This window comes from Hemitrygon akajei, chromosome 9 (genome assembly GCF_048418815.1).
Source record: "Hemitrygon akajei chromosome 9, sHemAka1.3, whole genome shotgun sequence".
Classification (NCBI taxonomy): Eukaryota; Metazoa; Chordata; class Chondrichthyes; order Myliobatiformes; family Dasyatidae; genus Hemitrygon; species Hemitrygon akajei.
In genome coordinates, this window is record NC_133132.1 from 163,818,377 (window position 1) to 163,843,544 (window position 25,168).

Here is a 25,168-nt window from a genome sequence, read left to right on the forward strand (position 1 = left end):
TGAGCAAGTCATAGAGCATTATGAAGCAAGGTATGGAGATAACATTTTAAGTTGCTGACATTACATTAACTCAAAGGTGACTAAGTGCAACAAAAACATTTAGTCTCTAAGGGATATAAAAGCAGAAGAAAATTGAAAAAAATTCATGAAGATGACTTACTTATTGAGATATAGCATGGAATATGCCTTTCTGGTTCTTCGAACCATGCCAGCAAGCAATCCCTGATTTAATCCAAGTCTAATCACAGGACAATTTTACAACGACCAATTAACCTACCAACAGGTACTTCTTTGGACTGTGGGAGGAAACTGGAGCACCCAGAAGAAACCTACACAGTCATGGAGAGAACAGGCAGCAGCGGGAATTGAACCCGGATGTCTGTACCATAAAGCATTATGCGAGCCTCTACACTACCATGCCGCCACAGATGTCAGAATTGGGAGGATATTAATAAAGAATAGATGGTCTTAGGTCCTTATCTCTACAAACAAAATTAGAACATTGAGCTAATAATAAAACTTTTAAATTACGAAAGGCATCAATAGTATTTGCACTTCTGGGAAAGTCTAAGATTAAGTGCCAATAAATTGCGAATATATTTAAATTTTATCCTGCAGACAAAAATGTATTATCTTCTGATTAAACTAGCTTTATTTCCAGAATGGATACTTCAAACTATGCAAATTTTGTATCAATTTTTCTTATGTGCTCAGTATCATCAGGAATCCTACTGAAATCATTAAGTAAACAAGTAAGATTTTTGCTTAAAGTTTACAAGCTCAGTGTTAGCACTAATAAAATTATTTTGTGTGCAATAATTACCATTTGGGATTTCTGTATCCAGTGCTACAGCAGTCTCATATGTCCAACAACGAGCAACATTGCGGATTGTATATCCTCCACCTCCAAGCATCAGGAGGGGCAAGTTGAAAGTCTTCATGAATTCCACACACTTAGCATGACCTATTGCAACAAAGAGTAATAATCTAAAATGGTGTCCTCTAAAAACCATTAAGAGCATGCTGTGTCTTTCAATAATGAATGCATGCATGAGAATTCATTACAACATATGGTAAATGTGCACATACCCTTTAGTGTGAGATTGAAACATCCAAGTCTGTCTCCTGACAATGAATCAGCCCCACACTGTAGTACAACAGCACTGGGCTGGTACATTTCCATTACCTTGGTCAAAATCTGCATTAAAAAGTAGAACAGGTCAGCTCTTTATACTAAATGGTACAATTTATAGTGCATAATCAATCACAGAAAAGTTAAATACCTACAAAGTTAGAAGAATATTCAAGAAACTTACTGGCTTAAATATCTGTTCATAAGATTCATCATCAATTCCATCTCGTAATGGGAAGTTAACAGCATAATATTTACCTTTGCCTGCCCCTATGTCCTGTTGGTAAAAGACAGACAAAATCTGAAATCAGTCATAATTTGGGACAGAATCATTACTGATACAATTCAATCACTTTTCATGCACAAAACATCTGTATATCAAAATATTATTTTCAGATGATATTAATCTATTTATATTGTCATAATGTTTCCTTGACTATTTTGACTCTGGACCATGGCAACTCCAAACAGATGTTACATCTCTTTATAACTTTTCTGCTAATTGTTAGGTTTGACTCAATAAATTTCTTAATAAATTCTTGAAACAAGTCACGAAAGAGGCAATCAAGTCAAGAGATGTTCATTGCTGCAAGAACATTGCTATACTATCTTTTTTCTTCACATTATTTAAGGATTTCAACCCGGAGAAGTGTAAGGTGGTACACTTTGGAAGGACAAACTCCAAGGCAGAGTACAAAGTAAATGGCAGGATACATGGGAGTGTGGAGGAGCAGAGGGATCTGGGGGGTACATGTCCACAGATCCCTGAAAGTTGCCTCACAGGTAGATTGGGTAGTTAAGAAAGCTTATGGGGTGTTAGCTTTCATAAGTCGAGGGATAGAGTTTAAGAGATGTGATGTAATGATGCAGCTCTATAAAACTCTAGTTAGGCCACACTTGGAGTACTGTGTCCAGTTCTGGTGGCCTCAGTATAGGAAGGATGTGGAAGCATTGGAAAGGGTACAGAGGAGATTTACCAGGATGCTGCCTGGTTTAGAGAGCATGGATTATGATCAGAGATTAAGGGAGCTAGGGCTTTACTCTTTGGGGAGAAGGAGGATGAGAGGAGACATGATAGAGGTGCACAAGATATTAACAGGAATAGATAGAGTAGATAGCTAGCACCTCTTCCCCAGGGCACTACTGCTCAGTACAAGAGGACATGGCTTTAAGGTAAGGGGAGGGAAGTTCAAGGGGGATATTAGAGGAAGGTTTTTCACTCAGAGAGTGGTTGGTGCACGGAATGCACTGCCTGAGTCAGTGGTGGAGGCAGATACACTAGTGAAGTTTAAGAGACTACTAGACAGGTATATGGAAGAATTTAAGGTGGGGGGTTTTATCGGAGGCAGGGTTTGAGGGTCGGCACAACATTATGGGCCGAAGGGCCTGTAATGTGCTGTACTATTCTATGTTCTATGATCGTAGCTTGAATAATAAAAGGTTTAGGTAGCAGAGTGGATTACTTCAGGTTTTGAATGCAAATTCAAAACACTTACAAACCATCTGGATGTATGCATCCTTGGACAATCAAATGGATTTTAAAAAAAACTACAGATACTATCGCAGTACTGTCTCACCATATGGCAGATAGTGGCACCACAATATAATCTGCTGAGCCATCGTGCGAGCCTGCGGATTGTAGCAGAATTGTTGTGATTGCTACGATACCTGGCTAAAACCCAAGTCAAGACTTCAAAGTCACACAGAGCTAAGGGAAAGGCTTTCATATACAAAATCATAGCTAAGTGGGTAATGCGTTTTTAAATTAACTATTCTGCATTTCTTTTGATTTCTTTGGGTCTCAGTTTACCATGCCAGATCATGCTGGAATTAGCCTCCCTGTCCACAGTATCCTCTTACAAAATGGATGGAAAGCTGAATTCAACCCTGCTTCCCTATGTCCTCCTGAAAAAACAAAGCTCACTGCTAGCAATATCCTGATTTTAAAATAGTCTCTGATAAAAACAAACTAAACAGTTTAAAATACTTTATAAAAGGCTAAATACAAAGTCCTATCTACACTTCCTCTACAGTATACTGAAACAATTAAATCTGAGATACCTTTTACTTCACTAACAGTGGCTTTCTTTTCACCACTGTTAGCCACACTCTCAACCTCGTCTGTCCATTTCCTTGTATTTCTCAAAAGGCTTAAGGATTGTACTTTTTCCCTCTTCTTCCACTCTAACAGTATTCATATTCATTAGACCAGCCTTCATAATTTACACCATCTTGAACATGATGCCAATACTAGAAACATCTCCCTTTCACCATTCTCTCCTGCTAGTCCATTCACTCTGCAACTCTCTGGGTCACTTTTCTATTTCTACTAAAGCCTACTCTCCATGTAACACAGGAGATGCAACAACAGGAATTGCTCTCCTGCTAGCAATTCTTCCACTCTAACAGTAATCATATTCATTAGACCAGCCTTCATAATTTACACCATCTTGAACATGATGCCAATACTAGAAACATCTCCCTTTCACCATTCTCTCTGGGTCACTTTTCTATTTCTACTAAAGCCTACTCTCCATGTAACACAGGAGATGCAACAACTGCTCTTTTACCTCCTCCCTTCCCACCACTTAGAGATTCAAATACATCTTCCAGTGATTTGGTAATTCACTTGCACTTCTTCCAACTTAATTTGATACCCAGATGCAATCCCCTCTCCAACAGAGAAACCCACATGTCCACTAGGCAAAACAACTAGGTTCAAGGTGTAGGGTAACCCTGAGCTTTCAAGTGCCTGTCACTTTAATTCTCTATCCCAATCTGACCTTCCTGATGTCCTACACCGTTCTAATGAACCTCAATGCAAATTTGAGGAACATCATATCATCTTTGTTTATTTGTTATTTATTGAGACACAGTGTGGAATAGGCTCTTCCAACCATTCAAGCGGTGCCACCCAGCAAACCTTGATTTAACTCTAGCTGCTCTTCACCAAACTGAGGCCGAGGTGGTGGACCTGCTCCGGGCTCCATGCCTGAGGACTCATTTTCATTCTAAATGCTATTTGCTTACTTTTATTGTTTGCACTATTTGTTGTTTTCTCCCTCTGCACACTGGGTGTTTGTTGATCTTTTTTACTAATGGATTTATTTAGGTTTCGTTTCATGGCTGCCTGTACATAAGAACATAACAGATAGGAGCAGGAGTAGGCCAATCAGCCCCTCAAGCCTGCTCCGCCATTCAACAAGATCATGGCTGATCCAATCTTAACTCTAGTTTTCACCGAATCCCACAAGGCAACAGTGCCAACCAACAGGGCACCATGCCGCCCATTTTCTTTTATTATTCATCCCGCCCAAACCCATGTGATCACCCGGGGAAAAAATCTGGAAAATTCCTCTCCGACCCATCCAGGCTATCGAAAACTGGTCTAGGAGATCACATGGCTGATCTAAACCTAGGCTCATGTCCACTTACCTGCTCGCTCACCGTATCCCCTAATGCCATTTTTATCCAGGAAAATGTCTATCTCCATTTTGAATTTATTGAGTATAGTAGCTTCCACAGCTCTCTGGGGCAGCAAATTCCACAGCCCCACTACCCTCTGAGTGAAGAAATTTCTCCGCATCTCAGTCCTGGAACGGCATCCCCTTATTTTAAGATGATGCCCCCTAGTCCTAGTTTCACCCATCATTGGGAACATTCTCCCCGCATCCACCCGATCAATCCCCTTCACAATCTTAAATGTTTCAATAAGATCGCCTCTCATTCTTCGGAACTCCAATGAGTAGAGTCCCAATCTACTCAACCTCTCATCATACATCAACCCACCCATCCCCGGAATTAACCTAGTGAACCTTCTCTGCACTGCCTCGAGAGCCAGTATGTCCTTTCTTAAATATGGACACCAGAACTGCACGCAGTACTCCAGGTGTGGTCTCACCAATATCCGGTACAACTGCAGTAAGACCTCCCTGTTCTTATACTCCATCCCCCTAGCAATAAAAGCCAGCATTCCATTGGCCTTCTTGACCACCTGCTGCACTTGCATACTAACTTTTTGTGTTTCCTGCACCAGGACCCCCAGATCCCTTTGCACAGAAGCACTTTCCAGTTTCTCTCCATTTAGATAATAACTTGCTCTATTATTTTTCCTGCCAAAGTGCAAGACCTCACACTTGTCAGTATTATATTTCATCTGCCAAATGTCTGCCCAATCACTCAGCCTATCTATGTCCCCCTGCAGGGTTTCAATGTCCTCCGCACTCATTACACTCCCTCCCATCTTTGTGTCATCAGCAAACTTCGATACGTTGCACTTAGTCCCTTTCTCCAAATCATTAATATAGATTGTAAAGGACCCCTGCGGAACACCACTAGTCACCAACTGCCAGTCTGAGAATAAACCATTTATCCCAACTCTCTGTCTTCTGTTAGAAAGCCAATCCTCCACCCATGCCAGAATATTATCCCCAATCCCATGATTTTTTACTTTAAGTAATAATCTTTGGTGTGGCACCTTGTCAAATGCCTTTTGGAAGTCCAAATACACCACATCCACTGTAAGGAGACTAATCTTAAGGTTGTATAGTGTATACATACTTTGATAATAAATGTACATTGAACTTTGAATTAATCACTGAACAGTTTACAATGACCAATTAACCTAAGAACCGATACGTCTTTGGACTGTGGAAGAAAACTGGAGCACCTGGAGAAAACCCATGCATTTTATGGGGAGGACGTGCAGACTTCTTACAGACGACATCAGAATTGAAATCCAACCTCCAATGTCTGGAGCTATAATACTGTTTCACTAACCACTATGCTGCCTTTCATCAGGACATGTTAAGAACCTCAGGATTTCACAATGAATTCAAGAATTTCAGATATCTACCATTTCCAGTTTGTGTCCAGCTTTGTTCTGATGAAATGCCATTAACAGTAACGCTAACTGCGTTTTTCTCTCCAGTCAATCCAATATTTTTTAGATTTCCAGAAACTCCAGTCTATAGCCCCAACACTGCTTATTTCCTTCTCCTCTGCCTTCAATCTTTTCCTTCCATGTACATCTCCTCCAGATAAATCTATAATCATTCTCTCACAGTTGGTACCAACTACTTCTGAGTTACTCAAACTGTCATGTTCTGCACCCCATCACAGGAATTTCTCTTTGCTGTCTTCAACTCTTCCTTCTCTACAACTTAAAACATGTAGTTTCTAACTTTACCTCAGTTCTGATTTAAGGCCCGAAGTATCATCTTTGACTACTTCTCCACACTTAATGCCTGTCCTGCTGTCAACCCGTAGGAGTTCCTGATTTTACTTCAGATTTTCAGTATCTGTCGTTTTTATTTTGCACTTACCCGAAGATCCCCCGTGCCAGGGAAATATTCACCATACTTATGGAATGATACAGTCATTACACGATCTGTTGTATAAAAGGCCTCTTCCACCCCATCTCCATGGTGGATATCTATGTCAATATACAAAACTCTTTGATGGTATCTGCAGAAAGAGAAAATATGCCCTATTGAATGTATTATGAAGAAAGGTACTCAAATGGAACATCGTGATCCAATTAATTTGCAGCCATCCAAAGAGATTCTTCAAAATCCATCTTTACAGCATCCATGCACAGAAGTGTCCCAAGATTCTCAACAGTAGTATCATCAAACAAAAATGATCCAAACATAAGTTTGGATATATAACAACTATAAACAGAAGAGATTCTGCTGATGCTCGAAATCCAGAGCAATGCACACACAAACTGTTGAAAGAACTCAGCATATCAGGCAGCATCTGTGGAATTGACGTTTTGGGCCAAGAGTCTTGGATCATGGTCCGAAACACTGACCATTTATTCCCCTCCATAGATGCTGCCTGACCTGTTGAGGACAAATGCTTAGTCAAAGATTAGCATTTAAATTATTTTAAAACTACATTAAATGAAGAAAGCAAAGCAGAAATATTATTAAATTTTTTGAGGAAAGTTGAAGTTTGTGCCTTGATAATCGAAGACCTAGATTCTAAAGGTGGAACTATTACATTTTAGGTTAACTTACAGGCCAAAATTTGAGGACCACAGATACCTCAGTTATCTGAGGTATCACAAAGATAGAGACTCACTTCAAATCAAAATGGATAATTTTCAAGATGTGTTTCTGTTTAACAAAGAGCTAATACAGGCCAGCTATTATAAATGAATTGACCCTCATGAGAGTTCAGACTTAGGAAGCCAAAACCGTACAGTAGAGCTAGGGAAACTGACTCGGAGTGTTTTGGATTAATCAAGTCCACAAGTTACAAAAGCATGAGTGAGGATGAGCTGAGGCAGAAGTAATTTCTGGCAATGTTGCAAAGATGGAAATAAAGATCAGATTCTGCAGAAGCTGGAAATCCAGATAAACACAGGCAAAATGCTGGAGGAACTCAGCAGGTCAGGCAGCATTTATGGGAAGGAATAAACTGTTGATGTTCTGTGCCTAGACCCTTAATTGGGACTGGAAAGGAACAGAGAAGAAGTCAAAAATAGGGTGGAAATATATGTTATTTGACACATTGCTAATCTATCAGGATTCTTATACTGGAAAATAGCACAACAGTACAAAACTTTTCTTGTAATTCTTCTCAAGTTATTTTTTTATTAATAGTATTGAATAAGTTTTTGTTATAGATACATGTAGACCAAACTGCCAAGTCAAGAATAAAAACATTAATGATTGGCTGTTGCAATAGCATAGAATTTCTATTTTTGCTTCAAATGTGGCTTCAGTCTTAAATTGTTAGAATATCTTGTGGGTGAAATTTAAGGTTCAATAAGAGACAAAACAGACAGAAGCAGTTAAGCAACTTGCTATACCCCTAATTGTTTTCCCTTCCATTGAAATCAATGGAAAGCATGAAGGGATATGGGAAGAAGGCAGGGGATTGGGGCTGAGAAGGAAATGGATCAGCCATGATGAAATGGTGGAGCAGATGCTTTGGGCCAAATGGCCTAATTCTGCTCCTATATCTTATGGTCTTATACAAGAGTTTTAAACATCCACTAGTCCATTCTACATATAATTCAATCCCCATCTCACTTACTGCCCTTTCTTTCTTCTTTAATGGAAATTTAAATTTAATTGGTCAATAGGTAGGAAACTAGCATTTCCTTCTAATTTTATTGCCTTTATTGATAATGTTTATTAATCTTTCATATGGTTGGCTTCATTGAACAGCTGAATTGGGCTTTTACAAAATTGTAAAGGGAGAGGGAGTGAACTGCAGTAAGGTATTAATATACTAAGGTGAATCCTGAGGTGAGGAGGTTTGTCCTATTAACAGAGACTCAACTAATTACCCTATATTCACTGGAGTTTAGAAGTGGAGCATGGTATTTTTGAAAACATCAAATAAAGATTGATGGAATAGATAAGAGGTTGCTTCTTTTGGATGGAGAATCTAGAATTAAAGGGCATGATAATTAGAAAAGAGGGAGAAAAGGGGATACAATTTCTAAAGTGGGTGTTGGATATTTTCTATTCTCTACAAGCGCAGACGCATTGCTAAATTTAATTATGAATAACAAGATATTGGTTGGGGAAATAATTTGATACAAGTGAACATTTTGGGACAAGTAACACATACAAAATGCTGGTGGAACGCAGCAGGCCAGGCAGCATCTATAGGAAGAAGTACAGTCGACGTTTCGGACTGAGACCCTTCGTCAGGACTAACTGAAAGAAAAGATAGTAAGAGATTTGAAAGGGGGAGGGGAGGGGGAGATCCGAAATGATAGGAGAAGATAGGAGGGGGAGGGATGAAGCCAAGAGTTCGAAAGTTGATTGGCAAAAGGGAAACACAGCTGGAGAAAGGAAAGAATCATGGGATGGGAAGCCTAAGGAGAAAGAAAGGGGGAGGGGAGCAACAGAGGGAGATGGACAGCAGGCAGAGTGATTGTGAGAGGGGAAAAAAGTGGGGGGATAAATAAATAAATAAGGGATGGGGTAGGAAGGGGAGGAGGGGCATTAATGGAAGCTAGAGAAATCAATGTTCATGCCATCAGGTTGGAGGCTACCCAGACTGAATATAACGTGTTGTTCCTCCAACCTGAGTGTGGCTTCATCTTGATAATTTTGGGATAAGTGATCATAATACGATGCTATTTACAGACTCATTGTTAAACACTAAAGAAAATTAGACATAATGAGACAGAAATAGAAGAGACTTTTATAATGATGAGAAGCAAACTGGCCAAAGTGAAACAAAAGGGAAGACTGACTCCAAGGAAATCAATATTGGGATAGCTTTAAAAAGACTGAAAATATATAGAACAAATACACACCATCAAATTCAGTCTGATAAATAATGATGCTACGAAAAATATTAAGAGGGCACTTGGAATCAATCTTTTCTTAATCACTCATTTCTACATTGACAAAAATGTTAAGATGAAGAGGGGAAGCATGACAAGAAAATGTTCACTATATTGCAACAAATTTTATTTTACTCATTAAAGGAGGATTGTTAAATAAGATGTGAGTTCTGAGGGACAACAGAAATTGGTAGATATAATTAGCAACTAATTTGATTTTGCATTCACAGAATAAATAAACGCTTAATCCATAGAATATTGATAAGAGGTATTAGAAGGAAAAATACTGATATTGGCAAGTTGAAGGCAAAATAAGTACTCAGACTATAGGCAGTTTGTGGAAATTATTTAGGGTGGTTGGAGGAGGAGGGATTCAAAGTGGAAAGAAAATGGGAAATTCAGGAGTTCTCAAGACTACTGAAAATGGCCAATAAAACAAACAGTTTATAAAGAGAACAATTAGATAAGTACCGTGTAATTGCAGAACAGTTAATTCAAAGTATGGAAAGCAAGGAGGTGCACTCTTCGGCACACTTTGATAACTGGAGTGCCTAAGATTTTTGCACAACACTGTAAATGTTTACCAATATTAACAACAACTTAATAGTCAGATATTGTTGTTTCAAGAGCAAATAAAGAAAGGATGGATATGGATATCTTTTCATCATGTGCTTTAAATCAAATCAAAATTAACTTACGCAGGAAATAATGTAAAAATATCAGCTTGCAGTACTGTGCAAAAGTCTTAGGCATCCTAGCTACATACATTTTTTATACAGTACTGTACAAACTTATTTTCCATACTTTTAATTAACTGTTCTGTACAGTACTCTAGGCAAAAACAGGAAGTTGAAATTGTAGAAAGCATTAAATATCTAGATGAGAAGACAGCAACGTGATTTTTAAACAGGTTATGTTTGAAAAAGCAACACACACAAAGTGCTGGAGGAGCTCAGCAGGTCAGGCAGCATCTATAGAAAAGAGTAAATACCGTAGATGCCGGATTATAAGCCGCTACTTTTTTCCCATGCTTTGAACAGCTTTGAACACTGCGGCCTTTACTACGGTGCGGCTAATGCATGGTTTTTTTTCATGCCGCCAAAAACATTTTGCCTCATAACAGTAGACCAATAAAATTGATGAGTAGTTCACAGAGGTCCAATGAAATTGTACGATAAATCAAGCGCACTTTCACAATTAAATTATTGTAAATCAGTCATTTGTACTCACCCTCATCAACATGGAAAACACTCGAAGAAAAGCATTGTGCTGCCTTTATGGCAGTTATTTAGTTTATAATATTTTCGCTTAGTAATTCATTTGTTAGTATTTTCTAGTTAAAGTTAGAAGTGTTTTAAGTATATTTGTTTTCTGTACTACATCCCGGGATGCTATGACGTCACATCCGGTTTCGCCGCGTCTTGTGGGAAAATACCGGTTTGCGATAAACGGAAAGGTGGGGGCGAGCGCATTAGACCCGCGCGAGAACGCTGCTTTTAAGTTAAAGGCGATCAATAACTTTTCCTGGTAGGCTGCAGTATATATTTTTTTACCAGTCGTTAGGAGATATTGGAATGTTGTTCGTGCACTGTTCAGTAAAAAAGTATACGAAACATAATTTGTGTGTTACCGAAACGTATGTATATTTAAAAGTAGCCGTGTTACAGGCACGGTTCGAAAAAAAGCATTTGCAATATGTATTTGTTTATGTTACCATACGGATTTAATTAAAAGTTAAAAAATCCTCACGTGTAATATCTTTCTGTGTAAATATCTCATATTACAACGTGGGACACCTGCGGCTTGTACAAGTACAAAATTGATTTTCTTTCTAAAATTAGAGCCTGCGGCTTTTAATCAGGTGCGCTCTGTAGTACGGAATCTACGGTAGTCAATGCTTCAGGCAGAGACATCGATTATTTTCTCTTTTTCATAGATGCTGCCTGGCCTGCTGAGTACCTCCAGCATTTTTTGTGTGTGTTGCTTTGGATTTCCAGCATCTGCAGATTTTCTCTTCTTTAAGAAAACAGAAACAGAGTACTGATAAAAAGGAAAAAACTGAATTAAAAACTAGAAAGAAGGGCCCTATCAGGTTTTTCAAAATGTTTACAAGTCAGTCACAATGGTACACAGGAGAGTGTTCTGGCACAAATTCTGTGCATTTCAATGATGCATATATTGGGCATATATTTGATGCATATATTTAGTGCTGGCGCGTGGCCAAGAGGTTAAGGCGTTTGTCTAGTGATCTGAAGGTCGCTAGTTTGTGTGTGTCCTTGAGCAAGGCACTTAACCACACATTGCTCTGCAACAACACCGGTGCCAAGCTGGATGGGTCCTAATGCCCTTACCTTGGACAACATCGGTGGCGTGGAGAGGGGAGACTTGCAGCTTGGGCAACTGCCGGTCTTCCATAAAAAAAAACTTCACCTAGGCTTGTACCCTGGAAACTTTCCAAGGAGCAAATCCATGGTCTATCGAGACTAACGGAGGCCTACACACATACATACACATATTGGGCAGGAGAGGGTAGCACCCAGACTTGCAGGTGTTAAGGAAAAGGTAACAAACTAAATAATTAAATAAAAAGATTAAAGGAAACTGTAAAGAAATAACAATGGATTACAGATATGGGTAAAAGACAAACCCATGCTTGTGGATAAGAAAAGCAGCTCTGATCAAAGATAAGATTTCAGCATAGACTGGGTGTGACAGATGATCAATTTCATGCTATATTTCTATATTTTTAAAAATTTAGATACAGTGTGGAATAGGCCCTTCCGGCCCGTTGAGCCACACCACCCAGTAACCATCCCGATTTAATCTTAGCCTAATTGCGGTACCATTTACAATGATCAATTTACCTACCAACTACTATGTCTTTGTACTGTGGGAGGAAACTGGAGCACCCAGCGGAAACCCAAGTGGTCATGGGGAGAAACCCCTTACAGGCAGCAGCAGGAATCTAACCTGGGTTGCTGATACTGTAGATTATTGTGCTAACCACTGCGCTATTGTGTTATCACCAATACTACCAGCTTTAAAAAGTACAGTATATTGTACAGGGATTTCCTTGGAAATTTAGTATTTAGTCAATTTAGCAATTTTAGAGCATTGAAAATTCCACTGAATTATTTATGCAGTGAACTGCAAGTCTGTAGAAGACAAATAAGGTCAGTGATTGACTTCAAAAAGACAGTAACTAATTTACTTACTTCAGCAATTCAAGGATGGCGAGAACAATATCATTGACATAACAGAAACCTGATGCCTCAGATTTCTTGGCATGATGAAGGCCTCCAGCCCAGTTGATTGCAATGTCAGTCTGTTGCCTGTTGAGTTTTACTGCTGCAGCTATGTAGAAGAGGAAAAGCAGTATTTTCTTTGACATGATAGAAATTTGACTTGCAATAGAATTTGTAATGAATTTTGAAATAGTTCACTAAATTGCGATGACAATTTAATAGCTTATGATGCTAAAGTGCATCCCAGAAACTTCACAAAATCTCACCGACTGAACCTCCTGTTGATAACTGACAAAATTCAAACATTCCGTCAAATACAGGACAATCTTCTCCAACATTAACTGCAGGAACAAAAGCAATTTTGGAAAATATTGAATGCAATCACAGAAAACATTTAAATGAATAATTAATAACTTTGATTACTCTTTTTAAATAGACAGAATGTTTCAGCTGGCTTACTCAGAATGGAAGTATCAGTACAAATATAGTAAAAGCAGCCCCAAGTCAGAAGTGAAATACATTTTAGTAGTAAAATCACGTATGGCACCCTGAATTATCAGGATTCCTACTACTACCATTTCAGCATAACTATAATTCAACTGATATTGCTTTCAAATCAGAAAGTTGAAGGTTTAAATGATTTTGAGCATGTAACATAGTCAAATATGTCTTTTCAATACCGAGCACCAACTGCTGGGTGGCATTTTAAATTGAAGCCTTTTCCAATATTGAATTAATTTACTCCAAAGATTTTTTCAATGCAATTCTGAGAGATGTTAGGAGTTCCTTAACTCTGTTCAACTTCACTGTATGACTCCACAAGATTATATTGTACATCTATTTCCCATACCATGCTTCCTTATGGAAGAGTAAAGAAAATCAATTATTTCTTTCTTACTAACTAGATATAGAATAATTTCAAATATGCAGCTGAAAAAGAGAGAGATGGAGAAACAACCACTTTGAACTTTTCTACCACATTTTAGATGACATGTGTAACTTTGGAATAAGAGCAATTAATATCTTGGTTTGGGATTATATATCAGTGGACCTTTAAAATATCCTCCACAGTTAATCATAAAATTGTATTGTACAAAACAGTTAAAATTATATTCTTACATCTTTGCATCTGCTTGCTGTACTCTGACATGTTATCTGGTCGTATTGATCGTAGAAATTTGACGTAGTCATCACTATGGTACTTCGTCATCTCCTCAGTTACAGCTTTATGTGGTCGCTAGTGGAAAAATAAAGATAATAACTAGGTTGTATTATTGTCAACTCTCCTTTAATCTTCAACTACTCAGGTTAATAAAAAAAATACAATCGCCAACTTACATAAATTTCCATCTTTCGGTATAAACCATAATTCAACAGTAGATTATGGGTCATACGGATTCGATGTGGTTTCATGGGATGTCCCTGGCCATAATAGTAGTTTCCGATATCACCTAGTAAAAATGAAAATATTACAAGAATAAAACCTGCAGTTTTGCAAGCATCATTTAATCTCTGCGATTTAACTATAGTTCCAATATAGTTCATCAGCTGAGTCCTGACAATCAAGTAATTCAAGTATCAGTGCCAAAGAATCCTATTAAAATATTTATTGTGGATTCAGTTTATCAACAGCAAGTCACAGGTAATGCACTTCTCAAAATGTGAATACTAGATATGATGAAAAAGGAGCTTAAGAGTTATTTTAAACACCAAAATTTTTTTTTAAATCTTTGACACTACCACCTATCACCTCCCAGTTTCTTACATTATTCCCACTACCCCATTCACCTCCTATCTTCCTGCCTTTCACTTGGATTCACCTACCACCCACCAGCTCTCGCTCTACTTCTGCATTCTTTATACTCGCTATCTCCCTTTTTTCCTGTCTTTAGGAAGGCTCTCAACCTGCAACATTGACTGTTTATTTCGCTCGATAGATTCTGCTTGACACAATGAATTCATCCAGTTCGGAAAAATAAAACTACTGTTATGCTAATATGAGAGTAAAGATGTATCTAGTCCAGCTCAAAAACTAAGACAGAAAAGATAACTATTGAATGGCCAAACAGTTGATCTTTCATTTAAAAACAAAACTATTTTCATTGGGTGTTATCAAGACAGCTTGATTACAATGTACTGGAGACATTGTAATGAGAGATGCAGAGATGGCAGAGGAAATGAATGCATATTCTGCATCAGTCTTCCCAGTGGGAGACGTCTGCAGTATACCAGACATTCAAGAGTGTCAGGAAAGTGAAGTATGAGCAGTGAAAATTATGACTGAAAAGGTGCTCAGGAAGCTTAATTCTCTGAGGATGGATAAATCTCCTGGAGCTGATGGAATGCACCCTCGGGTCCTGAAGGAAGTAGCTGGAGAGATTGCAGAGGCATTAACAATGATCTTTCAAGAATCGATAGATTCTGGCATTGTACCGGATGACTGGAAAATTGCAAATGTTACTCCACTATTTAAGAAGGGTGGGAGGCAGCAGAAGGGAAACTATAGACCTTTTAGCCTGACAGTGGTTGGGAAGTTGTTGGAATCGATTGTTAGGGATAAGATTACAGAATACCTGGAGGCACATGACAAGATAGGCCAAAGCCAGCATGGTTTCCTGAAAGGAAAATCCTGCCTGACCAACCTACTGCAATTTTTTGAGGAAATTACAAGCAGGGTAGACAAAGGAGATGCAGTAGATGTGGAGTGCATGGAATTACAGGGGAGTTACTAGCATGGGTGGAGCACTGGCTGAAAAGCAGAAAACAGAGGGTGGGAAAAAAGGGAGCTTATTTTGGCTGGCTGCCAGTTACCAGTGGAGTTCCACAGGGGTCAGTGTTGGGACCGCTGCTTTTTACGATGTATGTCAATGATTTGGACTATAGGATTAATGGGTTTGTGGTTAAATTTGCCAATGATACAAAGATAGGTGGAGGAATGGGTAGTGTTAAGGAAACAGAAAGCCTGCAGGAAGACTCAGATAGTTTAGGGGAATGGACAAAGAGGTGGCAAATGAAATACAATGTGGGAAAGTGTATGGTCATGCACTTTGGTGGAGGAAATAAACGGACTATTACTTAGATGGGGTGAGAACTCAAAATGCACAGATGCAAGGGGACTTGGGAGTTCTTGTGCAGGATACCCTAAAGGTTGAACTCCAGGTTGAGTCGGTGGTGAAGAAGGCGAATGCAATGTTGGCATTCATTTCTAGAGGTATAGAATACAAGAGCAGGGATGAGATGTTGAGGCTCTATAAGGCACTCGTGAGACCACACTTGGAGTATTGTGTGCAGTTTTGGACTCCTATTTTAGAAAGGATATGCTGACATTGAGAGAGGGTTCAGAGAAGATTCACGAGAATGATTCCAGGAATGAAAGGGTTACTGTATGAGGAACGCCTAGCAACTCTTGGACTGTATTCCCTGGGGTTCAGGAGAATGAGTGGGGGATCTCATAGAAACATTCCAAATGTTAAAAGGCCTGAACAGATTAGATATGGCAAAGTTATTTCCCATGGTAGGGGATTCTAGGACAAAAGGGCACGACTTCAGGATTGAAGGACATCCATTTAGGACAGAGATGCAGAGAAATTACTTTAGTCAGAGGGTGGTAAATCTGTGGAATTTGTTGCCATGAGCAGCTGCGGAACCCAAGTCATTGTTTTACTGGAAGGAGAAATCAATATTCATGCCATCAAGTGGGAGGCTAACTAGATGGAATATAAGGTGTTTGTCCTCCACCCTAAGGGTGACTTCATCATGGCACAAGAGGAGGCCGTAACTGACATGTCAGAACGGAAATGGGAATTGGAATTAAAATATTTGACCACTGGGAAGTCCCACTTTTCGCAGTTGGAACAGAGGTGCTCAATGAAGCACTCCCCAAATTTATGACTGGTCTCACCAACGTACAGGAGGTGAGCATCGGAAGCAACAGATACAATAGATGACCCCAGCAGATTCACTAGTGAAATGTTGCCTCACTTGAAAGGACTGTTTGGGGCTTGAATGAAGGTGAATGAGTAGGTATAGCACTTTGGCTGCTTGCAAGGATAAAAGTGGAGTTATAACAATGTATGATGAATATATGTTCAACCATATTGAATAGTACGGTTATAATCAAATTTAAATAATTCAACATATGCACAGCTCACTGAAATCATAATCTGGACCTCCATAACTACCAATTTCAAAATTCTAAATATAAATGGTATTTTTCTTTCAGCATGGGATCCAGACTGAAAAAGTATACTGTTGGATATTTTCAAATAAAGTGCTTTGCTTTTATGCTGATATAAATGTTTCATGACTGATTTATTTTCATTCCTGATCTTCTTGTCCTTGAGTTAATAACTGAAACTACAGATCTAATGTTGGGTAACTCTCTCTTGACTGGCACTGACTTCATGTTGAATGAACAATTTATATTCCATAAATATCCTATTTTCCTAGTTCAGAACTGTTTTCAAAGTTGGAACTTAAACAAAACAGATAACTATCTCACCGAAATGAACAAGTTTGTGTCAGACATGATGGTAAAAATTCACATATTTCAGTACCAAATCTTAGCTGCCTAGAAAACATTTTCTAATTGTAATTTATATTTCTATTAATAGTGTTACAGGATAAATGATATCATATGTCCCAACTTTATCATTAGCAGGCTGGGTCACCCAGGCCTTGGTAAACAAGACAGTTAAAGTTAGGAATTTCTGGGTGAAACCACACAGGGCATGCGCTCTTCTCACTACTGTCATCAGGAAGAAGGTAAGGGAGCCTAAGGTCTCACACCATCAGGTTAAGAACAGTTACTTCAGGCTCCTGAACCAGTGGGGATAACTTCACTTATATCATCATTGAACTGTTCCCACATCCTATGGGCTCCCTTTCAATGATTCTCCATCTCCTCTTACTATTTATTGCACATTTGTTGTTATTATTTCTTATTTTTCTTTTGTATTTGCACGGTTTGTTGTCTTTTGCACATGGGTTGTTGGGGCCTTCTTTAATATGATTCTATTATGGTTTTGGATTTACTGAGTACAGTACTGTGCAAAAGTTGTAAACACATATATACAGCTAGAGTGTCAGACCTTTTCACAGTGCTGTATTTTTCAACATTCAGCGAAGAGCAAGTTTGTAAGGATTTTGGGAATAGCAAGAGAGGAGCACCATGGGAGGAGTGTGGGATAGGTGGCAGACAAGGAGTGCCAGGGGTGGAAGATGACACGGGTGCAGACACACTCACCCCCAAGACACCAGGCAAGGAAATTTGATTCCAAACAAATGGTTTATTGATCATTACAAAACGTCCTGGGTATGAGGATAAAATACATCCGGCTGTGGAACATTTGCTTTGGGTAATGAGGTTACCATTAACCACAGCACCTCCAGGTCACCCTTAGGCAGGGTGTAGCACCTGTTAGCCTCCCTACTTGAGTTACAGTGAAGCCACAGAATGCAGGTTGTGGATGAAGCAGAAGGCAAGTTGTGAGTAACACAACTGATGGTTCCTGCTTCTCAGACGCTGAGCAGAAGATCCTTTTTATAGGACAATGACAATTGTAAAGACACTGCATCAGAAGCAAGCAAGGGGAAGCTACCTCTTGTACTTCATCTCTAGTACAACCATGGTTAATACATACACAAACGTAAAAGACAACAGCGTAAATGGGAGCCCGCTACTAAGTAGTGCGGACATCTCGCTCGGTACGGGATATCATGTAAACAGACAGGTGAGCCCGGATCGTCATACCACTACTGTCTGCAAGAACAAGAGACAGCGAGTTGCCACTTGGAATGTATGAACCCTGCACCAAGCTGGTAAGCTAGAAAATGTAAAAGTAGAAATGAAGAGACTAGAAGTCAGCATCCTAGGCTTAAGTGAAATACGATGGAAAGGCCATGGAGTATTCCAATCAGACGACTACAGGATGACATACTCTGGAGGAGATAAACATGAAAAGAGTGTTGCAATCATCTTAGACAAAGAAATATCCAAGAGCCTGCTAGGATATTGGCATATCTCAGACAGAATGATGCAAATCAAACTAAAAAGACAACAAAACAACATCTCTATCATTCAAGTATATGTACCCACAACGACAAGCTCAGAGGAAGAAACAGATGTCTACTACTCCCTAGACTAGTGGTCGCCAACCAGTCAATTGCGATCAACCGGTCGATCTTTGAGACTTTCCCAGTAGATCCCGGAATAAAAGAAAAATAAATACACAAATACATTATGCCTGATAAACCTTTTGATGCAAATATATAGTAACTTCTACTTTGAAAAAAGACCACTTGACAACTTTGTGCCCAAAAGGAACAACTTTATCTAGGACAGTAGAAGGATATTCGCATACAGAGGTTTTCACTAATGCTAGGAAAACCCCGCTACTCCGGAAACAATCTCTCTTCACAAACAGCTTTACCATGATCCTAACTGGTATTATCTTATCTTTATCTTTATAATACTCACATTACAACTCTTCTCCCCTTTAAACTCCAACATTCCCCAAATGTACAAGAAATGGGAAACAAAAGCAGTGGTGTCATTAGCTTACGTACCCCTGAAACTTATACTAGTGTCTCAGTAAGTTTACCAATACCAGGAAAGCTGAGGAACTGAAATCGGAGTTGAAGGCAAAGCAAACATGCTGCTCCGAGGACGTGGATCGACAGTGATAAAGGACTTATCACTCTGTGAGTATCTTTTCACAACAGTTTGATGAATCCCTGGATGTAATGCAAATAGCTCAGCTTGTTGTTTTTGTCAGAATGGCTTTCCAGGATTTTACAACAAAGGAGGACTTCCTCACTCTTTTGCACTTAAAGGAGAGAACGAGAGGTGAGGATATTTACAAATAGTTTAAAAAAAAATGTCCATGAAAATGACATCGCCATTCATAAACTGGTGGCAATTACTACTGATGGGGCCCCAGCAATGCGCGGTGTGCGCATTGGTTTTTATAGCACTGTGCCGCAATGACCCTGATTTTCCCGACTTCCTGGATTATCACTGTGATTCATCAGCAGGCCTTGGCTGGGAAAGTCGTGCACTTTTCTCATGTAATGACACTGGTGGTCAAACTGATAAACTTGATTCGAGCAAAAGTGTTCCAGCACTGCTTATTCAAGGTGTTATCGGATGAGCTCGATGCCGCTATGGCCTGTTTGATATGCTAGTTACAGTGTTTTCTTGGCTAAATTAATTTGAAAGTTTGATAAAAGCATTTTATGTAATTAAAATACAATGAGCCCAAATAAAGGGCCTCGAGTTGAAAGTAAAATCTGAGCTGTTTTTCCTCTAAACGATTTAGTAGATCAATCTTGCCTTTCACTAAGGAGGAGGTAGGGAATCTTGGGCTTAAAAATGTTGGTGACCATTACCCTAGACAAAGCACTACAACATTGCAAATCACAAGAAGTCATCATAGTCATGGGTGACTTCAATGCATAAATTGGTGAGGGGAGAGAAGACCATATTGCTGGAGACCTGAGTTTGATAGACAGAAATGAAAGAGGAGAAACGATTATATCATGGTGTAAAACAATCAGATGATCACCAACACTTGGTTTAAACAACACCCACGAAGGAAATTTACATGGAGAAGCACAGATGGGAACAACAAAAATCAAATCGATTACATAACAATCAATAACAGATTCAAAAATTCAATAACTCAATCCAAAAGTTACCCTAGAGTAGACTGTGGGAGCGACCACATACCAGTCATTTGCAAAATGAAAATAAAGATGAGAAAATTAAAGAAACCAAAAAGATCAGAGCCACTGGATTATCAACAACTACAAAACAACCCTCATCTGAAAACAGAATACAGAATCAAGGTGAAAAACTGTTTTCAATTACTGCAGGATGAAGGAGGCAAATCTTCCTGGGATATACTGAAGGAATTCATGATTGAAGCTGCAAAAGAAACCATCCGACGAAAAGAGCAGAAAAGTAAGAAATGGATAACTGAAGATATAATACAGTTGATGCAATAAAAACAGATCATCAAACGAAGAGACAGCGAAGAATACAAACAACTTGATAAAAAGTAAGTGCAGAGAAATGCTCAGAGATAGAAATGCTACAAACCCATAGCTCTGGAACAAAGATGATGCACAGTAAGATTAAAGAACTAATGGGGAAATTACCTTGCTCAGCAAGTGGATGCATCAAGGCAAAAGACGGCAACTTAATAATGAGCAACGAGGAAATCATAAACAGATGGACAGAATATATAAAAGAACTTTTTGAAGACCAAAGAGAAGAAAAACCGAACATAAAGAAGAATCTTGAAGGACCCAACATTCTAAAATCAGAAATTCGAACAGCCATAAATAAAACAAAACATAACAGAGCAAATGGTCCCGACAACATCACTGCTGAAATGATACTTGTCTTAGAAGATTTTAGAATAGAGAAAGTAACAGAAATAGCAAATGAAATCTATGATTATGGGGAGATACTTGATGATTTAAGTAAATCAGTGTTCATTACACTTCCAAAGAAAGAGGGAGCAACAAAACGTGAGTTACATCGTACAATAAGCCTGATGAGTCATGTGGCAAAAATTATTCTCAGAGTAATCAGGATGAGAGCAAGACATTGTATAAAACCAGAAATCAGTAAGGAACAATGCGGATTTGTGGAAAACATTGGAGCCAGAAATGCAATTTTCATGCTATGGATGATCTGTGAACGAGCCATCCAGGTACAAAAAGACATCTACCTGTTTCATCGACTATACAAAAGCTTTTGACACTGTCAGACACCAAGATCTCCCGGAAATGCTTCAAGGCCTTGACATAGATGGGAAAGATATATGTTTCTTAAGAAACTTATACTGGGACCAGACAGCATCCATCAGAATAGAAGAAGTGAGTGAGTATGGGAATATCATGAGAGGAGTCAGGCAAGATTGTGTCTTTTCACCCGACTTATTCAACCCATATAGTGAAAATATCTTGAGAAGTATCAAAGACATCAAAGGACTCACAATTGGAGGCCATAATATAAATAACATCAGACAAGCTGATGACATCGTACTAATAGCTGACTCAGAAACAAAACTTCACAAACTACTCACTACAGTGGCAGCAGAACGTAATCGCAGAGGCCACTCAATCAACAACAAGAAGACAGAAAGCATGGTCATCTCCAGAAAGACAAACATCTCACAATGCGTGATCAAGATCGGAAATAAAAACATTAAAGAAGTCAACAAGTTCAGATATCTTGGCAGCCAAATAACAAGTGATGGCAGGTGTGACACAGATATCAAATACAGAATAGCAATGGTGAATGAAGCTTTCCAGAAAATGAAGACTATATTAACAGACAGAAAGATGAGCATGTACACTAAAAACAGAATACTGCAGTGCTACATTTATTCTATCCTGACTTATGGAAGTGAATGCTGGACCATTCCCCAGCAATGGAAAAGAGACTAGAAGCAGCTGAATTATGGTTCTACAGGAGAGTGTTAACAATATCATGGACTACACACACATCAAATGAAGAAGTTCTCTGAAGAGCCCAAGGAGTTAAATCACTCATACCAACAATAAGAGAAAGACAACTTAGATTCCTAGGACAAATCATGTGGAAAGATGAACTAGAAAAACTCATACACTCTGGAAAGATTGAGGGAAGCAAATCTAGAGGAAGACCTCAGCTTATGTACATCAAAAGCCTAGCTAGGTGGCTACACATCGAGGAAATGGAAGTCATCCAAAGAACAAGGGGTAGATCTGTATGGAAAACCATGGTCACCAACGTCCACATTGGATATGGTACCTAGACAGACAAAATGTCTCCTTGCTGCTTCCTGCTCCCTCCCCTCTCCCTACCCTTTTTGCCAACACAATTCCCCTCCCCCTGCCCCCTTTCCACTCTCAGTTCACAATACAGACCCATATTAGAATCAGGTTTATTATCACTTTTTTGCAGCAGCAGTACAGTGCAACACATCAGATTACTACTGTACTGCGCAAAAGTCTTAGGCACCCTAACCATATATGTGTGCCTAAGACTTTTGCACAGTCGTGTATGCCTGCAGGAAAACAAATTATATATGGTGACCTATAATTTGGGCTCCTTATTTAAGAAAGTATGTGCTGACATTGGAGAGGGTTCAGAGAAGATTCATGTGTATGATTCCAGGAATGAGAGGGTTAACATATGAGGAAAGTTTGACCACTCTTGGACTGTACTCCTTGGAGTTTAGAAGAATGAGGGGGCACCTCATAGAAACATTTTGAATGTTGAAAGGCATGGACAGAGTGGATGTGGCAAACTTGTTTCCCATGGTGGGGGAGTCTAGTACGAGAGGGCATGACTTAAGGATTGAAGGACGCCCATTCAGAACAGAGATGCAAAGAAATTTTTTTAGCCAGAGGGTGGTGAATCTGTGGAATTTGTTGCCACGGGCGGCAGTGGAGGCCAAGTCATTGGGTGTATTTAAGGCAGAGATAGATAGGTATCTGAGTAGCCAGGGCATCAAATGTTATGGTGAGAAGGCGGGGGAGTGGGACTAAATGGGAGAATGGATCAGCTCATGATAAAATGGCGGAGCAGACTCGATGGGCCGAATGGCCAACTTCTGCTCCTTTGTCTTATGGTCATATATTTACTTAAAGAATAAATATACTTTGAACCCCTTTAGCCTGGAAGAGGAAGGAATGCTTTCTAGCTAGGGCCCTCAATTCTCACACCTCACTGTATACCAAATGCCTCTCATGCTCTACACTGAATAGTTTAATACCCTTAAACTATTGGTTGCCCTCACTGGCTTACATCTTCCCCAAACAACTTCATTCCCTCTTGAGATCACAATTGCCTCCACACTATCCACCAGTCTTTTGTGATTTTCTCTGAGAAGACAGCACCAACCCCAGAATTTAAATTAGAGATAGCTTAAGTTCAATATTTTCAGAAGCTTCAGAACATTACAAGCAAGAATGCAATGTTGAGGCTTTATAAAGCACTGGTGAAGCCCCGCTTGACCATTTAGAGTGGAGATGAAGAGGCAGAGAGTGGTGAATCTGTGAATTTGTTGCCACAGGTGGCTGTGGAGGCCAAGTCATTCAGTATACTTAAGGAAGAGGTTGACAGATTCTTGATTAGTCAAAGCATGAAAGGACACATGGAGAAGGCAGGAGATTGGGGCTGAGAGGGATAATGGATCAGCTATGATGAAATGATGGGCCAAATGGCCTAATTTGCTACTATATCTTATGATCTACTAATATGCCTTTACCTAGTTCTCACAGCTAGGTAAACATACAGAAGCAAGGAAACCAAAAACAGTTGACGTCTTCCAATCTCAAAAAGGTTATTTTTGTTGCCTAGAATTGCCAAATGTAGTGGAATTGCTTTCACATGTAAATTTACTTGAGCTAAACAAATTAGATAGTGCATGGACAGGACAAAAAAAAATCAATAAATAATCACTGTATTGAAAAGAGTGAGGCATAATAGTGATTACATTGAGATGTAGCCCTTTTTAAAACATGTATGTTCACACAATTCCATTCAGTTAGTATATGTGCATAATAAATCCAAGAAGCATACACAATACATAATAGTGATGTACTACACACATCTAATTACATTGATTTACTTGCTGCTATATCTCAAATACAAAGAAATGGCTCTCCATGATGCATTGCATCCAATCTAAATAAATTTTGGCAAACAATGTCAGATTTTTTTAAATAGGGAGTTAATTTACACTGGAACAGTTGCTTGGCTTAAAGAGATATAAAAAGGTGAGTTTTCTTTTTCCCTGTAATAAGGCGGCATTGGGAAGCACCCTGTACCAAAAGAATTGTCTCTCGCTGTTTTTAAACACTCCTATTGATGAGTATCCATGTAAAATCTCAGAAAAATAAGTTTATTTTAATGTTTACTTGACTAATTCAGAGATACTGCTTCAAATCACAGAACACATAGAAATTTCAATGCTTCTTCAGGCATTTTGTCAAAAGCTGAAACATACTGACATTTCCATAAACATTTCCATTAATATTTTATCAAATAGCTTAAAACAATTTCCATTTAAATATACTATGTAATAAAATTTTATTACACAATTAGTATGATACAAATTACTACAAATCCTCCAAGAGGACCACAACCTTGTTGTTGGGTTTGGAGGCTTACATGCCTCAATAACCTCTGAGAACAATGCTGACTGGAGTAGGGCTTTATGCTTTGGCTCTAGGTAGGGTCACTCATGCCGAACAGGTCAAAGGATAGAGGTCAGACTAAGTGGTCCACTGGTCTGCCAGGTTTGGAGGTTCAGCTCAGGGCTAACAGACAGTACTTCTGCGTCTCCATCCGGTATGTTCATAACTGACTATAGTGAAAACTGAGAGAAAGCTACTGACATGATGAGGGAAACCCTGAACACTTCAGAGATGGAGGACCTTCACTGCTGCCCTAAATGCTAGCGGCATAAGAGG

The 25,168-nt window shown here is 39.1% G+C and overlaps 1 protein-coding gene across 1 annotated transcript in view; it reads right to left on the reverse strand.

Moving 5' to 3' along the window:
* Window positions 1–25,168, reverse strand: part of LOC140733713 (histone deacetylase 2-like) — a 71,136-nt gene that overhangs the window by 18,702 nt on the left and 27,266 nt on the right. Inside the window, exons 2-9 of the mRNA XM_073057417.1 lie at window positions 14,033–14,145; window positions 13,814–13,931; window positions 12,961–13,035; window positions 12,665–12,803; window positions 6,457–6,598; window positions 1,317–1,409; window positions 1,090–1,198; window positions 824–964 (exon numbers count right to left, since the gene is read on the reverse strand). Coding sequence (XP_072913518.1) covers window positions 824–964; window positions 1,090–1,198; window positions 1,317–1,409; window positions 6,457–6,598; window positions 12,665–12,803; window positions 12,961–13,035; window positions 13,814–13,931; window positions 14,033–14,145 — 930 coding nt within the window. The remainder of the gene's footprint in view (window positions 1–823; window positions 965–1,089; window positions 1,199–1,316; window positions 1,410–6,456; window positions 6,599–12,664; window positions 12,804–12,960; window positions 13,036–13,813; window positions 13,932–14,032; window positions 14,146–25,168) is intronic.